Source organism: Nyctereutes procyonoides, unplaced genomic scaffold (genome assembly GCF_905146905.1).
Source record: "Nyctereutes procyonoides isolate TBG_1078 unplaced genomic scaffold, NYPRO_anot_genome, whole genome shotgun sequence".
NCBI lineage: Eukaryota > Metazoa > Chordata > Mammalia > Carnivora > Canidae > Nyctereutes > Nyctereutes procyonoides.
In genome coordinates, this window is record NW_026575131.1 from 27,361,666 (window position 1) to 27,383,406 (window position 21,741).

A 21,741-nucleotide genomic window follows, 5' to 3' on the forward strand; every position below is an offset into this window, starting at 1 on the left:
GAGCCTCAGTTTCCTCCTCTGTAAAAGGGGGAAATGATAATACCTAGATCACATGAGTGCTAAAAAGATTACATAAGGTAAAACTTGTATTGGCACAGAATAAAAGGTCTCACCAAACTTAAGCTGTCCACATATGTACAGGTACATTGTGAGGTATGGCACTGAGAAAGCAGGATATCCTTATAAGAAATGAGGCCAGAGAACATGTAGGTCACACTCAATAATGATGCATAAATTCCTCATGCTTCACCACCAAAGTTAAAGTTCACAAGAAACAGAACTGTAACTGGGGTAAAGCTTGTGAACCCCATCCTACTATAGCTAATGTACATGATTTCCATTAATGACAAAGCCTTCAGGGTTGAGGAATTCAGCATGGATTGTGCTTGGTGTTACACTCTTCAGCAAGTACAGAACCCTAAAATTGTGAGATATAAGGATGCTATACACCCTCTCCATCCATCAGAATGCAGATTTCTTTCCTGGTGGACCTGCCTTTTAATTCCCAAGATGATTCCAACGGAGCTTCAGCTTCTCTAACCCAAATGCCAAGGGCAGAAATTCTTAAGAATTTGAGTCAGGTACCCCTTTGAAAATGCTATAAAAGTTTGATTCTTTCTCAAATTGGGCTTAACAGAAGCCAAGCAGCATCCTTACAGTTTAAGGCTCTTGAAAGCTGAGACAATAACAGCTTTGTTGATGCTGTATTTGAATTGCCCTGAAACAGACCTATGTCCTAGAGAAAGAGCAGTGAATGACAGAAGTAGACAAGGATAGGATGCTTCTTACACAAAACCTGATATAGAGTCTCACAAGTTCCTTCTAACCCAACGTACTTCTTCAATACTGAATAAACTTTTGGTTTAAGAATGGATTTTACTAAAGATTCTCCACTTCAGAACAGAAAAGTTCAAGGAGTACCAGAAGCACACTCTGCAGAATGAGTTTCCCTTCATTAACCAAGGCATCTATTAGAATAAGAACTGGCAAACTCTTTCTGCCAAGAGTCAAACAGTAAATTGTGGGCCTGGCCGACTGTATGGCTTCGGTTGCACCTACTCAACTCTTCTGTTCTTGTATGGAGAAGCCGCCACAGACATTCAGTAAATGAGCAGCTGTGGCTATGTTCCAATGAAACCTTACTATGGACTCTTAACATCTGAATCTCCTATGTTTTTCACAGGTTGTGAAACAATCATTTTCTTTTGGGTTTTTCCTTCAATGATTCACAATGTAGGAACCATTCTTAGGCAGCAGACAGGGTTTGGCCCACACACAGGCTATAGTTTGCGTTAAAGAACTAAGGAGGGTGCCTGGGAGGCTCAGTCGGTTAAGCGTCGTCAGCCTTTGGGTCAGGTCATGATCCCAGGGTTCTGGGATCAAACCCCATATCAGGCTCCTTGCTCAGTGGGGAGTCTGCTTCTCCCTCTGCCTCCTCCCTGTTTGTGCTCTGTCTCAAATAATAAAATCTTAAAAGGAAAAAAAAAAAAAAAAAAGAGCCAAGGAGCCAGAATCAAGGAAAAAGGAATCCCTGTTGTGGGAGGGTCGCTAGGCCTCTAGGGGGTCTTTCACTCCCAAGTTAGACTTTACAGGTAGAGAGTTACATACATGAACTGTCAGCAAGGGCACTGTAAACTGTCAATACAGCCCTAACTCTCACCCACAAAGCATCAAGTGTGGGTGACCTGCAACTGAATCACCTGAGTGCTCCATAAATGAGTATTAACATAAGTCTGATGCAGTGAACTTGGATCTCACTGATTCCTGTGTCTGAAGCTCAATTTCAAACTCCAGTTGAGATGCAGGCAGAATGCAAAGACTGCCACCTGTAGAAGTTTTGTACCATGGAAGAGGTCAGGAATGGCAGCCTGGCTTGCCTCAAAAGAAGGCAGAGCGCACATATAGGCTCTACTTTGCAGGACACAAGTTGAATCCATGTAAGCAGAAAAAAGAAAACCAAAAGAAATGATATGTTGTCTGGGACATGCTTCACAATAACTCAGTGTGGCGAATAGGACAGAGATGAAACAAGATTGGGCCATGACTCATTAGTTGTTTAAACTGTGTGATGGATACAAGGAGGCTCATTAAAAGTTTTTTCTGTACTTTTGTAGATTTCAAATTGTCCATAAGGAAAAAAAGCTGCGAGAAAAATCAGGAGAGAACCCTAGAGAAAAATAGAAATGTCCTCCACTTCAGGAAGAGGGTTTTATGCCTATCATCCAATTACTTTAACAATACTTCACACAGTTACCTATCTGTTTTCACTTAACTGACTGAACATTTTTTTTCCCCTAGGAAAGAAACACTTGGCATTGATAATGTTGACTCGGTCTTTGTTGATTGAGGATACCCACCTCCTAGTCAGTTTTTTTTTTTCTTTTAATCTAGCTGCTTGTAGATGCCAATAACCTCTTTTTCATCTTGCCCTAGGCTCAATTATGTCACCCTTATTATGACAGGGAAATCACCTGTCATCAAGTGTGGCTATCACTCTGGGTTGCCATCCTACTCCCTTGCCTAAATATCACAGATAAGAGAGGTGGTGTCCTGTCCGCACTTTCTGGAAAGTGTAAATGGAGTGCTAAACTCAGGACAAAACAACAGGAAGTGCTGAAAGACAGCCTCTGGCCTTCCCTGGGGCCATAAAGCCTACCTCCCACGGAATAGGTACCTTTGGGGGGGGGGTGTCACAGTGGAAAATTTATCATTTGACTTCTTCATCCTTGAGTGACTCAGTTCAATCTTTCTAAATAGCCCAATTAATTCATTTTGGGCAGCAAATATTTACTGAGCACAAATGGTGCAGAAGCTGAATATGCCTCCATCAACAATGCTCCTGTCCTCTGGGAGCTGACATTCTAATGAATGAGCCACCACATAATACATGCTTTCCACTGGTGACAGGGTAAGTGTCTATTGGAGAGAAAAATACAGGCTACTTTGTTTTACAACAGGTGGCTTAAAAGAAGTTAGAGATGCTTTTCCCAAGAAAATGTCATTTTTCCAACTGTACTGCTGACTCCCACAATTACACGATTTTTAAAAAAATCTGCCATGAAATTAAGACATTTAACATTTTCATTTTTTAAGGCTCCCTATATGTTGGGGCACTAATATGGAAACCTTAATCAGTTACTCATACCAACTTATACTCATCTAAAAAACAATTTTGGTAAACATAGAATTTCACAAGTCACCTCTGGAAGAAAGGGTCATTTTTCTTCTAAGTTTAATTGAAAAAAGTAAAAATGTATTATCCATTTTTTCCTACCCAGGTCAACTCTGCTATCAACTAATATTACAAATTACAGAAAACAAAAGGCAATAAAAACATGAGGATGCAAAGGAAAAATAGGCCAACCTCTGAGAGATAACTGAAATTTTATCCTAACATTTGCCTACCTGTGCTAATTGGAAGAAAAGGGATGATATATTAGGTAAACCACAAATAATCTCACTTCCATTTAAATCAATAGTTCTAAGTTCTCCTGCAGCATTAGCCCTTAGGCAGTCTTGCCACGAGGGAACTGGCCAAACTAAGCTACAAGAGGAAAAAGAAAAGGACAGAAATCCTGGCTCAGCAGTTTTAAATTTTGGAGTTATGAAGGATCCTCGAGAATTCAAGAGAAGCTGTGGACACCTGCCCTAGAAAGTAGACATACATATTTCTGCTTAGAATTTCAGGGCAACTATAACAGCCCTGAAGCCCATTCAAGACCCAGACTAAAACCCCTTGACCCAGATAAATAGTGAAATCGGAAATCAAGTCTAAGATTATCAGCAGTTTAAAGGGTTGAAAGAATTAGTATGCACTGAGTCATTTTCCATACGTTATCTAATGTAAGGTCCACTCTGACAACCTTGAGAAGTAGGTACTATCATCTTTTTTTTACAAAGAGGAAAGTTAGATTCTGACAGGTTAAATAACAAATGCCAAAGTTAAGCAATCTGCTGTCACATACAGGTTTTTAACTCCTAGGTCCACAATCACGAACTGGATGAGAACTCAAGAAGTATGGTTCACTGTCCTAAGCATTTTCCAAGATGGGAAGTTTCTGATTTTTAGTGCTTCAACCATATGATCAACTTATCTACATTTCTTCTCCATTTAATCTCCCTGCCAAGCAGAATTAGTACAGATTTAGCTCCATACACCTCTTCTTGTAAGGAGATAATCTCAACCAGAGACAAAAGACAACTGTCTAACAATTTTTGATAATTTTAAAATGTATTTTGGAGTGCCTGGGTGGCTCAGTCGGTTAAGTATCTGCCTTTGGCTCAGGTCATGATCCCAGAATCCTAGGATGGAGCCCTGCATTGGGCTCTCTGCTCAGGGGGAGAAGCCCACTTCTTCTCCCTTCTCCTTTCTCTCTCTCTCTCTCTCTCTCTCTCTCTCTCTGTGTGTCTCACTCAAATAAAATATTTAAAAATTAAAAGGTAAAAATAAAATGTATTTTCATTTCTTAAAAAGTCTAACATGAGCTGCTTGTTAGACAAAGCCCACTGCGTGGGTGCTGAACATTCTCATGCCTGAATTTTAAAACTGGCTCAGAAAATCATAAAGTCACAAATGAATTAAAAACTGAATTAAAAACTTCAGTCTCAAAACACCAAGGTAGAATTTCGGCCATCCTGTCCCATTCAGCGTCCTCTGAATAGTTAGAAGAGCTTTTAAAACACAGCACCTTTAATAATCACTCATCATTTGACAGGTCAGATGCACACACAACCAACTCTATGACCCCATTTTGCCTCAAGAAGATAGTCAAGAGGTCTTAGACCCTCATGGTAAAACCTGCTGAAAATAACATATATGGCCAAAACTGGGTTCAGGCCACTAAATTTGGTTGGGTCTCACGCCAGACCAAGTTGCCCAGTGAAACACGAATGTACTTACTCATCCTCTAGTGGGGAATTACCAATAATTAGCACGCTGTTTTCACACAGATTTAGAAACCCTTTATGGGAAATGTATCCACACCCAAAAGAATAAAAACTAAGAACAGGAGTGGGTCAGGTCCTCTAATGCTCTACTCCAACTGCTTCCTATGAGAGTTGCCACCTAGTGATTTTAATTTTTTAAGCCCAGGCGGACTGCCAACTCAACACTAAAACCGGACTAACAACTGATTTTTCCTATTGCAACATCGCCAGCAAGTCCTTTGCTTTCCCTCTCTTTCCTTTGCAAACACCTATTCTCATTTTCAAAATCAACTAATTTGCTCTATAATCTGTTCCAATTGGAAGCTCTCACAGAGCTGCCACTGGTATTACTCTTCCTCCCAGTGCCAAGAGGCCAACAAGAGGCCAGTTCAAAACACCAAAACAGCAAACGTGAAAAAAAAAAGAGAGGCCCTAAAAACAAGAAGTAAATATGGAGACAGTAACAAAGGGCCAACTCTGGACTTTAAAACATTCAGCTCGCCAAAAATTCTACCTATTCTTGGGTGCTGGACAGTAACTGCCAAAGTAGATGGCTACACATGAGGAATGAAATTGCATTGGGGAATAGAAACTCAGTATTTTGGATACCAAATCTCATGTAAGGCCTTGTCCTTACTGCCACTGAAAGAGCAACTTAAACTGAACCTAAAATCGATTGGCCTCCAGAAATCCTTTGTGACCACAGTGTGCCCAGGCCTGGCACAGGCATTAGACAGCAAAGTTGACTATTCAGGGAAAAATAAAATCGGGAAGGGGGGGGGTGGGTGAGGGGGGAGGAAGTTGGACGGTTCCTAGATACCTGACCTCTCATTTGGAGACACACCTTCAGCTACAAATATTTTCCTAAGCATCCTTCCCTAAGTGTCAGACAGTTTTATTAAAAACTGACCAATAATTAAGACATAGGGTTTCACTAACTATGGACACCAAAGGCTCGTTTCGCCATATAGAATTCTGGACTTTTTCCTGCCCTCATCTTGGCTGCTCACACATACATGAAGTCTGACCAACTCCTCAGTTGTGATGATCCTTCTGTGGCACCCTAAACTTTGTAGCTTAAATCCCATAGAAATAAGGCTGCACAGATAACGTGTTATCTTTTCTAAGGTTTGCAACCAGTTTTGATTGCCAGCAGACAACAACTGGTGGAAAGATTTCCTTTCCAGAGACCCCGAAAGCATTCGTGGCCACGCTTTCCAAAGCTTGAGAATTACTTTCTCCACTTGTGTTTCTCAGGAAGAGGGTCAGACCAGAAGGGATTTGGGTTAAACTCACCGCCCGTCCCCAAAGCTTATCACTGAGCAATGCGGCTCAGGCTGCACCACGCCAGGCCTCGACAGAAGGGTTCCGGGACGCTCCCCACTACAGGAAGCCCTGGAAACCAGATTTTCCAAGCGTTCCGCTCTCCCCCTTCTTCCTCCTCGGACAGCAGCATCCTCGCGAGGGTGCGGAACGGCTAAGGTGGGACAAGAATCCCGCACCCTGGCGAGGCCGGCAAGTAAAGTTCCTCAAGGTTTTGCAGGAACTCCAATGGGGGGCTGGACTCACCTTCGCGACAGAGCCCCATGACTTCGCGGTTTTTCCCAAACTCCTTGAAACTTTCGTCCAGTTCCGTGCCTAGGAGACACACACACACAGGAGGAGGGAGAGGCAGGTCAGTGGCCGGTGGGTGACGCGGCTCGCGCACGCACGGAGTAGGTGCGGGCACCTCCGCGCACCCCAACCGAGCGGCAGCATCTCTGACCCCCGAGGGGGAGGGGCAGGGTCGCAGGATGGGGGACTCGGGGGAGCTGGGGAAGGGGAGCGCGTGGACACTCACCGTCCTTCCCGGGAAGTTTGGAAGCCTCGACCCACAGGTTCCACGACTGTCCCAGCATCGCTTCTGGGCTGGGCAGGGGCCTGCGCTCCCCGACGGTCGCCATTGCGGCGGCGGCCGAGGTGGAGGCGGCGCCGGGGCCGCCGTCCTCCGGCCGGAGGCGCCGCGGCGGCGGCGGCTGCCGCTGGGGCTGCGAAGGCGGCGGCGGCGGCGGCGGCGGCTGCTGCTGCTGCTGCTGCTGCTGCCGGGCGGCCGCCGCCGCTGCTCCGCCCGCTGCCGCCGCCGCTCGGCGCGGCTCCCCCCTGACGTCATCCGCGGCCCGCTCCGACATTCTTTCCGCTCCTACAATGTAACAAAAAAGGGGGAAAAGAGTCGCGCGGGGGCCGCTTTTAAGGAGGCGCCGGGGAGTTCCGGCGGCGTGCGCGGCCCGCAGGCCGGGTGGGGCGCGCTGACAGCGCCCCCCGGCCGCCCGGCCCTCCCGGCCCTCCCGGCCCTCCCAGCCCGCCTCCTCCGGGCCACCCCCCGCCCCGGGCGCAAAGTCCGCCGCGGCCCGGCTCGCTTTCGCTTTCGACTCCCGCGGCCCCTCGGGGGAGGGGAGGGGAGGGGAGGGGACGGGCCGCCGGCCGCCCGCCCGCCACCGCGGCGCAGGGCCCCCCGCCCGCCGCCGAGAGCCGCACGCAGGCCGGCGCCCCGAGCTGCCCCCGCCACGGCTGCCCGCGGCGGCAAGGCCGCAGACGCCCCCCGGCCCCCGGGCTGCCCACCCCGAGGCCGCTCGCATCCCCAGGCCGGGCCGGCGGCCCCGCTCCTTCCTTCCGTCCGCGCGTCCGTCCGAGCGGCGGCGCCCGGCCGGCTCCCTTAAGCAGAGGCGCCTCCCGCCGCCTCCTCCCCCCGCCGGTCCCTCCCTCTCTGCTCGCTCCGGCGAAGTTTGCACGTCAAGCCCCCGGAGCGGAGCCAGGGCCAAGTCGGAAACGCAGCCACAGTCCAGTCGCCGTCGGGCCCTCCCGCCCCGGGGTTCGGGTTCGGGTTCGGGTTCGGGCCGGGGCCGCCGGGGCCGCCGGGGCCACCGGGGCCACCGGGGCCGCAGGGGCCGCAGGGGCCGGGGCAGGGAGCGCTCGGCGCTTGGCGCTCGGCGCTCGGCTCCCCGCTCCCCGCTCCCCGCTCCCCGCTCGCGGGCGGCCGCGCAGCTGTCAAGAGCATGAATGGCAAAGCCGCCGCCTAACGTAGGAAACCACGGGCCGGCGAGGAAATGCGGCCCAGGTGCCGGCCCAGGTGTCAGCCCGAAGCCTGGTGTTCGCCCGAGGCCCACCACTAGAGGTCACAGCGTGCGCCCTCGGAACTTGAACTTCTCGTCCAGCAAAGACACCATGAAATCAGTGTAAGATGGAGAGGCGGAGGCGAATTTTGGAGACACGACCCGAAATTTCTCTAGTTGCCCTTCCACTGCTTCTAGAAGTGATTTGTTCGCCCCGGAAAACAGCAACAACAATCCTGACATTTTAAAATCGGACTCTCTTTTCTTTTCTTTTTTTTTTTTTTTTTTTAGATCGGACTCCTTTTTAATTCGAGTTCTTAGTCCCTCCCCCTTTATGGTTACCTTTGCTTGGGCAGGGCGCGAACCCAGGGCTTGGGGAATATACAGCATTCCTAGAAAATGTGTTTATAAGATAGGGTTTTGTCACATTTTGTACTAAATTAAGCACTTGTCCACAAAATTTAGCCCCCCTTCCCAATACATACACACACACACAGGATGCAAAGCTTTTGCTTAAGTGATAGGTAAAGATAGCAAAATAACAGGCTACTTAATGAAATGAAGTATGTGAAGTACTTGAAACAGAGGCAGACCACACCAACCACCTTCAAGAAGTACCGTGTTGTTTCAAACTGACATGAGAATCTGAAGCCTGACACAGAAACAAGGATTTTTTTTTTTTAAGATTTTATTTATTTATTCATGACAGACACACAGAGAGGGAGAGAGAGAAGCAGAGACACAGGCGGAGGGAGAAGCAGGCTCCATGCAGGGAGCCCAACATGGGACTTGATCCTAGGTCTCCAGGATCCAGCCATGGGCTGAAGGCGGCGCTAAATCGCTGAGCCACCTGGGCTGCCCAGAAACAAGGATTTTAATCATGTTTCACATGGCAATAATATCAGCACTCTTGTGGCACATGTGTCATAATTGTTTGCTTACAGGTGCTTTCTCTAGGTGGAGAGGAAGAGGGTTTCATGTTTTTTATCTCGAACATCTGGCATGATAGAAGTGGCCAACTTCCCTGCTAAAGAAACAAAGTCCAACTTACAGAAACAAAATATTTAAGTCAAAGTAAAAATTAAGAAGGAAATGTTATTGCAACCTAAACTTAATGCAGGGCTCTCATAAGAAAGGGTTTAAGTTGAAATTTTATAAGATTTAAAAATACACACATACACACACACACACACACATTTATTTTTAAAAAGATTTAGAAATAACTGTGTAAAATTTTTCCTGGATTGCATGCAAATATAAATTCCAAAAAGTGAAATTATGCATACTTCCTGTCTTTAACTAAGTAGTAGTAAAAACAGGGGTGTCTTGAGTGTCCGACTCTTGATTTCCGCTCATGTCGTGGTCTCAAGGGTTCTGGGATCCAGCCCCGAGTGGGACTATGTGTTAAATGTGGAGTCAACTTGAGTTTCTTCCTCTCCCTCTGCCTGCAGTCACACACTCTTCTATCAATAAAAATAAAATCTTGGGCAGTCCTGGTGGCCCAGCGGTTTAGCGCTGCCTTCAGTCCAGAGCCTGATCCTGGAGACCTGGGATCGAGTCCCACGTTGGGCTCCCTGCATGGAGCCTGCTTCTCCCTCTGCCTGTGTCTCTGCCTCTCTCTCTGTGTGTCTGTCATGAATGGATATATAGAATCTTTAAAAATAAATAAATAAATAAATAAATAATAAAGTAAAATATTTTTAAAGCAATAAAAGCAAAGCAAACAAAAATGGTGGAGATTATTGAAAGGATAAAAAATCATTTCTAAGGCTTTGACTTCCTACATGAGTTGTCACTGAGAAAAACAAACGGGCAAAATACAGAAGTCCTTTGATATTAACAGGGCTCCTCTTTTTTTTTAAGATTTTATTTATTTATTCATGAGAGACAGAGAGAGAGAGAGAGAGAGGCAGGAAGCCCAATGTGGGACTTGATCCTGAGACTCCAGGATCATGCCCTGAGCCAAAGGCAGACGCTCAACCGTTAAGCCACCCAGGCGTCCCAAGGGTTTCTGACTCTTAATATAGGCCTCCAATATTGGAAAAGAAGTCCCCAGTACACTTTCAATTTTTCATTCATCTCAAATCACTAAAAAATTTGTAAAATTACATTAAAATGTCCAATTTCTCTGTTTTCCTAGATTAAAGTGCACAGTTTATTACTTTGAATTTTGTAATTCAATATTTAAGATAAATGAAAATTTGAATTTTAATGTCATTTGGAACTGCCATTACAAAAACAACAACTTAGAGCAACCCAGCTATATAGACACAAAAGGGAGCTTGCCTGTTGAGTACAGCCCTTCTGATCTCTGAGAGAACACTGTGAGAACGAAAATAAGGGGAAGAATGGCCAACACGAAGTACAGACTCACTTCCCCAAGACACTGCTTGATTTCCCTCTTTTTACATGTGAAAATCCTTCAAGATTCATTAATATAACCTCTAGCCAATGGGCGCAATATGGCACTTCATAATACTTCAACTTCTGTCTTTAGTGGTGCTCAATACTTTTTTTTTTTTTTTGAGTGGTTTAATAAAGAAAACACAACAGGGCGTTAAGTGTAAAATACTAAGTATCCTCTTAGCATTACAATAGTTATTAAGGAAACTATTACTAAAAAAAAAAGAGAGAGGAAACTGTTACTAATAACAACTATCAGTTATTGAGTACCTACTAGATGCCAAGCATTCCCAGAGGTACCTTATTGCATTATCTCAATTAGTATTCAAGATTGTATAAGGTAGAAGTTGTATTACTTGCAACTTACAAATAAGAACAGTGGGGATCCCTGGGTGGCTCAGCGGTTTAGCCCCTGCCTTTGGCCCAGGGCTTGATCCTGGAGTCCCGGGATTGATTCCCACATCGGGCTCCCTGCATGGGGCCTGCTTCTCCCTCTACCTGTGTCTCTGCCTCTCTCTCTGTATTTCATGAATAAATAAATAAAAAAACAAAACAAAACAAAAAAAAAAACAAATAAGAACAGTGAAGGAGGGCTCTGGAAGCTAGGTGCTATAAATTCTTTCTGGGTCCATATACTGGCTCTTCCACTTACAAGCTGTGTAACCAGAACAAATGACCTAACCTATCTGCACTTCAGTTTCCTAATATGTAAAATGGAAATAAAGCCAGGCTTCTTCTGAGGAAAAGATCCATAGAAAGCACTTGGTACAAAGCATAACACAAAATAAATATTATACATAAGTGTCCTATATCAAACTAAGCAATCCAGATCAATTCTTATCTGTGAAAATTTATTTAAATTTAAAGTTGAAGATGTGGGAACCAAAAGAATAACAGGCAACTCCTGGCATCTCCCCACCAATTCTATTTTGCTGCAGCCAATACATTTTACTACACTTTCTTCACCCATAAGTTAGTTCTAAATCCTTCCAGATTCTGATATCCATGGTTGGTCTGGGTTTCCCAATAGTTCAACTGAGTCCCCAACAAAACTCAAATCTGGTAAGCTGAGAACATACACTGTTCTGATATGCAAATTTGGGCAACATTTTCCAAGTACTCCTCATCAACAGGGCACAGTCTATTAAAAAAAGAGTACAGCAGAAACAAATATTTTCCCTACCAGGTCATAATAAAAAAACAAAACAAAAAAACAAACCTGAAGACTTCCTACCTAAATACCCCTCCTCTATATTCCAAAAACATAAAAAGAAAATTACCAATACGATTTGCATTCATTTCATATAATTATTTTAATGCAGTAGTGTCCCTTGTATGTTATCAATCAGTATTTCTGCCAGTGTACTGATGATGTCTTACAGCTCTGCAGATCTTCAGTATCCATCTGCACAGATAAATGATATGTTTCATAAGGTTTGAGTAATGAGGACACTTCCTGATTGCCTAACACATACCTGGCACTCTGATAGCACAAGGTAAACACAACATAGCAATTTTGCTGAAGACATGAGAGTAAGAAGTAGGGGGAAAAATTAATTCATCAGGATGCTCTTATGCAAAAGGCTGTCACCACCAATTAGACTGTATGTGGCTTAAGAACTAGGCCGTCAGAAGTGAAAGGCTGCCAAATTCTGAGCATTTCATCCCTTCCAGGGATGCATTTAAAATATGGCCTTACTTCACCATCCAAATTTAGGGATGTTCCCAGTAGGTGCCAAGGGTAAAAAGGTCTCTCTTTACAAAAAGTATTCTTTGCACAGCAGATTCACTTGTAAAATGCTTTGTTCAAAGGCCAAAGGCATCAAGAAGTGAAAAAAAAAAAAGTTGATTTTTTTCCAGTCTTTAAATTCAGTTTAACGTAAAATGGCTGAAACTGTCCAAAATTTCTAAGATGTAAGACCCTACACAACCAGACTCTGTATTTGGAAAACAAAACAAAATGCCCACTGGTCCCACTACAACATTTTAATAAACTTGAAAACCAGTAACTACAGTATATTTATCTGTGCAAATTACAGGGTTGGTAACAGAGATTCTCCATTATCAACCCCAAAGGACTGCAGTTATTTGAGTAACAAGAAACTCAGATCCCCTGAATTAGAAATATGTTGGCTTTGGTCTATTTCTCCTAAAATTGGCTGAGCCTTTATTCATTTCCTCTCTCCCTCCTCTGACCACACCTCTCTCTCTCCCTCTTTCTTCTCTAAAGCCAGGGCTCTGCTCTCTTCTGCATGTGGGGCTGGCAGGCAAGGACCCTTTAACCATGCTCCCTCTAGTGAAATACTTAGAGCCTGTCATGAATACTTCTATTCCAGTAGGGGGAGAACAGTGGAAGGAGGAAATTGAATTCAGCTCAGTGTCTGGCATTGCTAACAATTAAGTACGAAATCAGAAGTAATAAGGATAGCCACAAAGGTTTGGAAACTTAAAGAGGAAGGTAATACACTTTTGAAAGATTTAACCTGTACACATATTCATTCTACAAGCTGTGTCCATTGCTAAAAAGTTCAAAATTTTGAACTTTTTTGTTTTCTTAATCATATACATAAGTTACAGACAAGTTCTCCCAAAGAAACATTCACCAGTAATAGCAAACTGTTTGGAGGAAGAGACAATTTAAAAATACAAAATAGGGGATCCCTGGGTGGCTCAGCGATTTAGCGCCTTTGGCCTGGGGCACGATCCTGGAGTCCCGGGATCGAGTCCCATGTTGGGCTCCCGGCTTGGAGCCTGCTTCTCCCTCCTCCTATGTCTCTGCCTCTCTCTCTCTTCTCTCTATGTCTATCATAAATAAATAAATAAATAAATAAATAAATAAATAAATAAATAAATAAATAAATAAATAAATAAATAAATAAATCTTTTTAAAAAAGACATAACCCAATTTATATAAATAAATATAAATACATACATACATACATACATACATACATACATACATACAAAATAATAGGGGCACCTGGGTGGCTCAGTAAGTTAAGTATCTGCCTTCAGTTCAGGTCGTGGTCCCTGGTCCTGAGATCAGCCCAATGTCAGACTCTCTGCTCATCAGGGAGTCTGCTCCTCCCTCTCCCTCTGCCCCTGTTTGCGCTGTCTCTCACTTACTCTTTCTCTCTCAAATAAATAAAATCTTTTAAAACACACACACACACACACACACACACACACACACAAAACAGTAAGTCTTAACTTTAAACTGACTAAAGACCAAATGTTTCTAGGGATTTAATACTGGCCTGTAATTTTAAACTTGATTGAAAAATCTTCATTTAGAGCCTTTAAATGGTTTTAAAAAGAGAGAGAGATAGAATAAAAAGTTATGGGGAAAAAAATGAAAAGTCAGACCAGCATTTAGCTATAAAAAGAGGCTGACTATATAGTTAAAGTTCTAGTGCACTGCTTCAGATGCAATAAAATGCAAAGATTAAACAAACTTTTAAAAATAGTTTCCTAAGTCTTCTTTGTACTGATACAGTTTTCACTGAAGTGACTGTAAATACCACCACATTACAGGCCCAGCAGTTAAGAACATGAGTTCTAGAGCTGATATGCCCAGGTTAAATCCCTGTGCTACCTCTTACTAGCTGTGTAACTCTGGGTAAATTATTTAACCTCTCTGTACCTGTTCCCTGTTTATTTACAATTTATTTTACAAATAAAATTTATAAAACAGGAGTATCCACTTTATGAGGACTATTAGGAAACCTCATAGTGCAAAAGCACGCTGTTAGTGTTAGCGATTCTTATTAATACTGGGTCTGTCACACAGAAAGCCCCAATTTTCATCTATTCATGCTATACTATCAGGTCTTGCAGAATGAAGAAATGCTTTAGTTATGTCAGTCCTCGCTCTGACAGTTTCAGGGGCTCCCCACCGACAACAAAATTCAATCAGCACTCAAGGTCCTCTAAAGTTGGTTGCATCTCACCATGTCTACAGTGTTCCCTCCAACAGGTACTCTACAGTCCAGCCAAAATGTCCAATCTATAGCTTCAAACATGCTCCAGCACCCAAGCTTTGTACACAGAGGTCACTATTTATATTACTTTGCCTCCCTTGGCTTAAATCCTACTATTCAATCAAGTCCCTACTCAAACTCCCATTTCTTTAACAAAATCTTTCCTGATCCCTCACACTAAGCAAATGAGAACTCCTCTCCATCTCTAAATCACAGGACTTCATGGACTAGGGGGTTCAGAGTACATGCTCTGAAATCAAGGTGGCAATGAAATCTATGTGTGGTCTTCCCAGGGACCAAATGTCTGCATTCCCAACATAAGGGTGTCATGGGAGCTCAGACCCTACCTACCCACAGACTGCAGATGTGTGGTGACTGGTTCCCAAAGCTAGGCAGCAAAATGCCTTGAGGCTGAACTCTAGGGCTAACAGAGCAGGTGTGTTAGTACAAGAAGGAAAGTACAACAACTCTTTCTTCCCCCTCTCCTCAGCAAAGTTCCAGCTCTGAGCAGAGTCCTAGATCCCACAAATACCACCCCCCTGACTTTTCCCCATTCTTTGTATGCACCCTGATCCCATAGCCATTTGGGTCTGTATTGCTTCCCAAATGACTGCTCCACAAAGACTTTCATCCCCTGTCTACCTCCAAAATAAAACGTTCCTTTTCTTGGTGGACATAAATGGCATGCGGATTAACTATTTTTCACTAAACATGTAAAGGAATGAATATAGTTTTCTGTTTTCAACAATATGTTTTAATCCTAACATATATTCTCTCATATAGAAGGGGAGACCTTAACCCAGATGACTTTCTAGATGTAATGGTCCCTAAACCATTCTTCCTAGAAACACACAACTACTGCATCTCTAAGACCATTTTGATATTAAATGCCGCAATCTATGAAAGAAGGCAAAGTTTCTGACATTTTAACCTATTTAACCTATTTTAACCTTTCTTTTGATCAATGTAAAACCCGCAGGACTCTTCTCCACTTTCTGCCACAGCCTCCTCCCCACCAATCTTCTCTAAGTAAAGGAACTCCAGGAGTAGAAAAAACAAAATTGCTACTGGTGAGAAATCTACCTTTCCTACTTTCCAGAGCCTCCTGCCTCTCTCCACTTTAGAAAACAGGTATTTTCACAAAACATCGGGATATTTCCACATGGTTTCTGTGAGGACTGGAAACAGAGCACCAATCACATGTAAGTGGTTAGTAAACTAGAATCTGACTTATCAAGTATTTCTTAAAAACAGAGCCAAATAAGTAAATTGGGCTTCACCCAAACCATTAAATTTTTGTGCTTCTAAGAACACCTTCAAGAAGGTAAAAAGATAACCCACAGGGAGACAGTTTTTGCAAATCACTTATCTAATATGAGACTTGTACCCAGAATATATAAAGAACTCTTGGGCAGCCCGGGTGGCTCAGCAGTTTTGCGCTGCCTTTGGCCCAGGGCGTAATCCTGGAGATCCAGGATTGAGTCCTATGTCAGGCTCCCTGCATGGAGCCTGCTTCTCCCTCTGCCTGTGTCTCTGCCTCTCTCTCTCTCTCTCTCACATTCTCTCTGTCTCTCATGAATAAATAAATAAAATCTTAAAAAAAAAAAAAAAAAGAACTCTTGCAACTCAAGAAAAAAAGGAAGGGGAGCAAATAATTCAATTTTTAAAATTGGTGAAGAATCTCAACAGACATTTGTCCAAAAAGATAACATAAATAACCAACAAGCAAATGAAAAGATATCCAATATCATTTATCATTAGAGAAATACATATAAAATCCACAATGTGATACCAATTCCCACTCATTAGGATGTTGATTATCAAAACAAAACAGAAAATAACAAGTCTTGGCAAAGATATGGGAAAATTGGAATTCCTGTACATTGCTGGTAGGACCGTAAAATGGTACAATCCACATTGAAAACAGTCTGACAGTGCCTCAGAAGGTTAAATACAGACTTACAATAAGATTCTATAATTCTACTTCTAGGTATACTCAAAACATCTAAAGCAGGGACTCAGAGATTTGTCCATCAATGTTCATAACAGCTTTACTTACAACAGCTAAAAGACAGAAGCAATCCAAGTGCCCATCAACTGACAGACGAATAAAATTGTACACATCCACACAATGGACTATTATTCAGCAATTAAAAGGAGTAAAGTACTGATACCCTACAACATGGATGTGTCTCAAAACCAAGCTAAGTAAAAGAAGCCAGATGCAAAAGGCCACATATAATATGATTCCATTTACATAAAATATTCACAATAGGCAAATCTGTAGAAACAGAAAACAAATGAGTGGCTCTCAGGACCAAAGGGTCCTGAGTAGTACTACTTAATGGAAACAGGGTTCTCCTTTGGGAGTGATGAAAATGTTTAGACCTAGAAAGGTGGCAGTTATATAACATTATGAATATATTAAAAACTATTAAATGGGTAAATCCGTGGTATTTGATTCTTATTTCAATAAGATTATTTTTTTTTTTGGGGGGGGAACGCCTGGTTGGCTCCATTGGTTAAGTGTCTGCCTTCAGCTTACATCATGATCACTGGGTCCTGGGATCAAGTCCTTGCTCAGCAGGGAGTCTGCTTCTCTCTCTCAGTCCCTTCCCCTGCTCATGTTCTCTCGCGAACACACACACACACTCTCTCAAAGAGTCTTTTTAAAAATATTAAAAAAAAAAAAAAGCCAGCATTAAACTTGGAAAATTTCACACAAAATTCCAGATTGACTTCTGAGAAATCTCTATGATCTCACATCATTGGCCACAAGTTCCCTCAGGACAACCATCAGTGGGAGCTAAAACTTGTCCTGGAGCCCATCTCTGCCACTGCCTAATTCTGGACCTTAACAGGACAAGGACAGGTTTTTGTCTCTGCCTCAGTTAGCTCCTCTGTAAAAGGAGGATTGTAACAGTATCTACATTTCATCTCTGCAGTATCATAACAGTATCCTACCTTATCAAGTGTTATAAGGAGTCAGTTTTATGTAATATGCTTAGAACAGCACTTGTCACATAACTGTAACACTTAACTCATTAAGTGTTAGCTATTTTATATTTTGTGATATCTCATCCTTTTTATAATATAAATAGCATTTGCTTTTCATTTTTTGTTTTTACAAATCAAAGTATAGCATATAATGTAGGAGTCCAAAAGAAATGGAAAGACAGTCGTAAAATTTTTTAAAAGCAACATACAAAATACTGTCCACAATATGTGCTTATTTTTGTGTAACAGTAATAATGATAAGGATGACAAGTCTATACATAGAAAACAGTCTAGATAACTCTGGACTTATGGGGAACAAGGAAGGAAAGAATGTAATTAAAGGGACTTTTTATTATACATATTTATATAATGTTTCGATCATTCCAGTTTTATTAGAATATAATTAACATAACATTATGTAAGTTTAAGATGTACATATTTTGACATACTTATTGCAAAATGATTGCCACAAAAAGGTTAGTTGACACATTCCATCCGCTCACATAGGTACCTTAATTTTTTTTAACAACAACCTTTTATAAGATCAGGAACTATAATATGGATATTTTTTCAAGGAGAAACTCTAAATTAATTTTGTTTGAGACCTCTGTAGGATTGTCACAAAATTCTACTGCTGGGATTCCCAAAGCACCAGGCTCTCTTCAGTCTCATTCTTTCTCATGAAATATATACAGCTATGTTTTACAGCTGCCAATAAAAGAGATTCTGAACTCCTTGGTTCAGCAGGCAACACCTTTCATTACCTGGCCCAACACCCTTTTTCCAGCTTTATCACCTATCAGTCCCCCTTACAAAGGCTCCTCTTGAGCTGAACAGGACCTAAAATATACATGCCTCAAATGTTTTTCTGCATGCCATTCTTTTTTTTTTTTAATTGAGGTAAAATTCACATAACATAAAATTCACAATTTTAACCATTTTAAAGTGTATAACATAGTGGCATTTAATATATTCACAGGGTGCTACATCATCACTATGTGGCTCCAGAGCTTTTTCACCACCCCAAAAGGAAACCCTGCACCCATTAAGCAGTCACTCCCCATCTCCCATCCCTCCCCCAGGCCCTAGAAACCACATCTGTTTTTGTCTCAATAGATTTGCCTATATTGGATATTTCACATAATTAAAGCCACACAATATGTGGCCTTTTGTGTCTGGTTTATCTCAGCATAATGTTTTCAAGATTCATCTATGCTGGAGCACATATCTATAATTTATTTCTCTTTATGGCTAAAGAGCCCACTGTGCGGATGTACCCCACTTTCTTCATCCATTCATCAGCGATGAGCATTTGGGTTGTTGCCACCTCTCAGCTACCACGAACAGTTGCATGCCATTATCTTTCCCTTCCTTCAGTTTTACCTGCTAAACAAAGTCAAGCCCTCACCTGAGTTTCAGATCAACTCCAACCCCCCACCACCATCAATCAGCCTGTCCGAAGTTCTCCTCTTTTCTGAATGCCTTCTATACTTCTATAGGTGACATAGCAAACTTCCAGCACATGGCAGAGCCCCCACGGACTTATTTAGGTTTATTCAAACTGTTTTCTTAAATTAGTTGCTAACACTGAAAAAACTCATGAAAAATAATTGAAATCGAGTTCAGTTCCCTTAAAAATTTGCCTGGATTATTACACTAACCACAGCTGAACTGGTTTTTACCCCTGCCCCCTAGAGCCTATCTCAATAGCATGGCTGCAGCAGTTTTATTAAAACAGAAGTCAGAGCAAGTCATTCCTCTACTCAGAGCCTTCCAGTGGCCTCCCACTCCTCACAGAATAAAAGCCACGGCCCGCTGGATGGCCTTGAACCTGACTTGATTTCCCACCTTTCTGCCTGCCCACGAACTCCAGCCCTCACCCTTCTTGGACAGCCCAGGAGGCTCCTGCTTTAGGCCTTTGCACGGAATGTGCAGGTCTCGCCTTCCCAAAGAGCCTACCCAGACCACCGTAATTTAACACTGCAGTGCCACCCCTCATCAGCACACCTGGTTCTCATTACCCTGACCTGCTTTGTCTAACCAATTATCATCATCTAGTATAACATATTTACTTACTAGACTTTCTATTATCTGCTTCTTTCCATGAAAAAGTAGGTAGCACAATGGCAGGGACTTTTATCCTTTTGATTTACTAATTAATCCCCAATGCCCAGAGAGCACAGCATGACATAGGTGGGCACTCAAAAAACATTTGTTGAATGGGTATTGGGTCTATAATCTGCTGGCACTGAAAAGAGGCTGCCCTTTAAAACCGTCCATGATTTTGACAGTTCCTTCCAATTCTACCTGGCCCATTTCATTCCTCTACCTGTCTGGACCTGAGTCTGTCACACTTCTTCCTACAGACTTGAGTTTGTTACACTTCTTCCTTCCCTGCCCCTGGTCATTGACTTCCCGGTATCAAATTAATCTTTCCATCTGAATGTTATTCAAAAAAGGATGTCATAATTGTAGCCTGTGAAAACCACCTCTTAGTCTCTTGTCTTCCTGAGGGACAATCCCTCTGCTCATAGTAGAAGCTCAATAAACAACTACAGATTAAAAAGATCCTTTAGCATTTCTGTCAAATGTGTTTTCTCCCCACCTTCCCCACCCTAACCCAACCTCTACCACTACCAGTTGCTCACTACCATCTAGGAAAACGCTGCTTCTTTCTTGTCTGGTACTTTCCAGACATTCCACAATGAATGCCATCCTTTGTGATGACTTTGATGATCCCTGAAGGGTACTTCTGAATCGCTGGCCTTCTAGCTTTAGGTCAGAAAATTTTAAGGCCTCTTTTAAAGGTAGGGACTCCAGAGCTATCCAGTCACTTGTTCTAAGTACCTAAACAGAACTGCTACATCCTTCCTGAAGCTCCTGTTTCTGTTGGTAATGTTCAAAATGTTATCTTTGAAGATTCATGGTCATGTTGTTCAAAATGTTTCCATCCCTGCTACAGTTGCCTAAACCTGATTAAAGCATTTCATTTTTTGCCTAAATATACAAGCTGACCAATTTCAGAAGCTGAAACACCTTTGGTCTTCACTTTTTAAATCATGTTCAGTTTTAACCCTCAGCAACTCATCTTAAACTACTTAAACTTAAGCTCCCTATTCCTTTCAGGAGTAGATGGAAAGGTGGATTTTTTTTTTCCTTCTTTTTTCACAGTATGTAAAACTTAGCACCCTCCTCTTCAAATAGTAAATGCACAACTGCAAATATGTAGTAAGAAACTCAATTAATAGTGATCTAGGACTGCTCATGAGCACACACTGCCTGGCAGTCTGGGCAAAGGCACTAGGCCCAGAGCATGTGGCTGAAGAACTCCTGCTTATTTTACAATTTGCTTAGGACCTTCCCAACTCTGAGTAGCTGGTTCTACATTGTTTGCAGACAGAGAAAACAGGAGTGAGGAAAAATAGAACTGAAGAGAAACACAAGGGCATGCCTTTGGACAAATTGTTAGGAAAAGGTAGATATGGACGGAGGGGAGGAAATGTTCCTATCTCCAAAATCCTCCTACAGTGTTGATAAGTGGAGGATGGTTACTTAGCACTTTTTCTTTTGACAAACACACACCAAATTATATTGTACTCTTAAATTCATTGAAACTTCATATTCAGGGTTATACCGAAGATCTTACTCAGATATCCTGAATTTTAAAAACTATCATCCTTTTATAAAAGTCAAACTCTATTATAACCAGAAGCATTGCATTTATTTGTCTGTGCTTTGTTGGGATAGTCAGTTACCTTTACTTTGGAGGGCAGGCCAAAAATCCTAATCGATTTACCAGTGGATCTTCATCTGCTGTGATTGTGGAAGCTCTTTCTTCTTAATTCTGTTCAGATCTACAAAAACAGAAAAGGAAAAAAAGGATGAAACAATGGATAAAGCTGATAAAGCTAATCAGAAATCTACAATCTCATTAGTTGCCAGATGTTCCAAAATTATTATGTGTTTTGAAATGCCGAAGTGTTAAAATTAGAGGCACTTTACCAATTTTACAACAAATGCAATTCAGTTGTGTGTTTGTGGGGTTTTTTTTTTTACAGTGAATTTAATTGGCTATATTTACAATAACGTAAGAACAAATGACTATTCAATGTGTACATAGAGTCAGCCTCCTGGGGCTTAAAATTATTGTGTGTAATTTGCCACTAATGACTTTTCACTTAATTTTTGAAATGGTTATTCAGAAAGTCTGCTCCTATGAAACCTGTCAGTATCACAAATTTAAAACATACACACAGACACACACACACACACTGAATGAAATTACTATCTGGAGAGCTCACTCTACCCTTTATTATTCAGCAATTTAAAAAAAGCAATTCATAACA

General features: G+C 42.3%; 1 protein-coding gene across 3 annotated transcripts in view; it reads right to left on the bottom strand.

The window, feature by feature from the left end:
- The window catches only part of ATXN7 (ataxin 7), a 139,473-nt gene that overhangs the window by 84,968 nt on the left and 32,764 nt on the right, over nt 1-21,741 (bottom strand). For 2 of the 3 annotated variants that reach the window (XM_055344910.1, XM_055344909.1), the window contains exons 2-4: nt 21,151-21,249; nt 6,767-7,105; nt 6,496-6,564 (exon numbers count right to left, since the gene is read on the bottom strand). In XM_055344910.1, coding sequence (XP_055200885.1) covers nt 6,496-6,564; nt 6,767-7,094 — 397 coding nt within the window. In that variant the 5' untranslated portion in view covers nt 7,095-7,105; nt 21,151-21,249. Of the gene's footprint in view, nt 1-6,495; nt 6,565-6,766; nt 7,106-7,524; nt 7,638-21,150; nt 21,250-21,741 lie in introns of those variants that run through there. The other variant, XM_055344911.1, reaches the window with a different exon arrangement.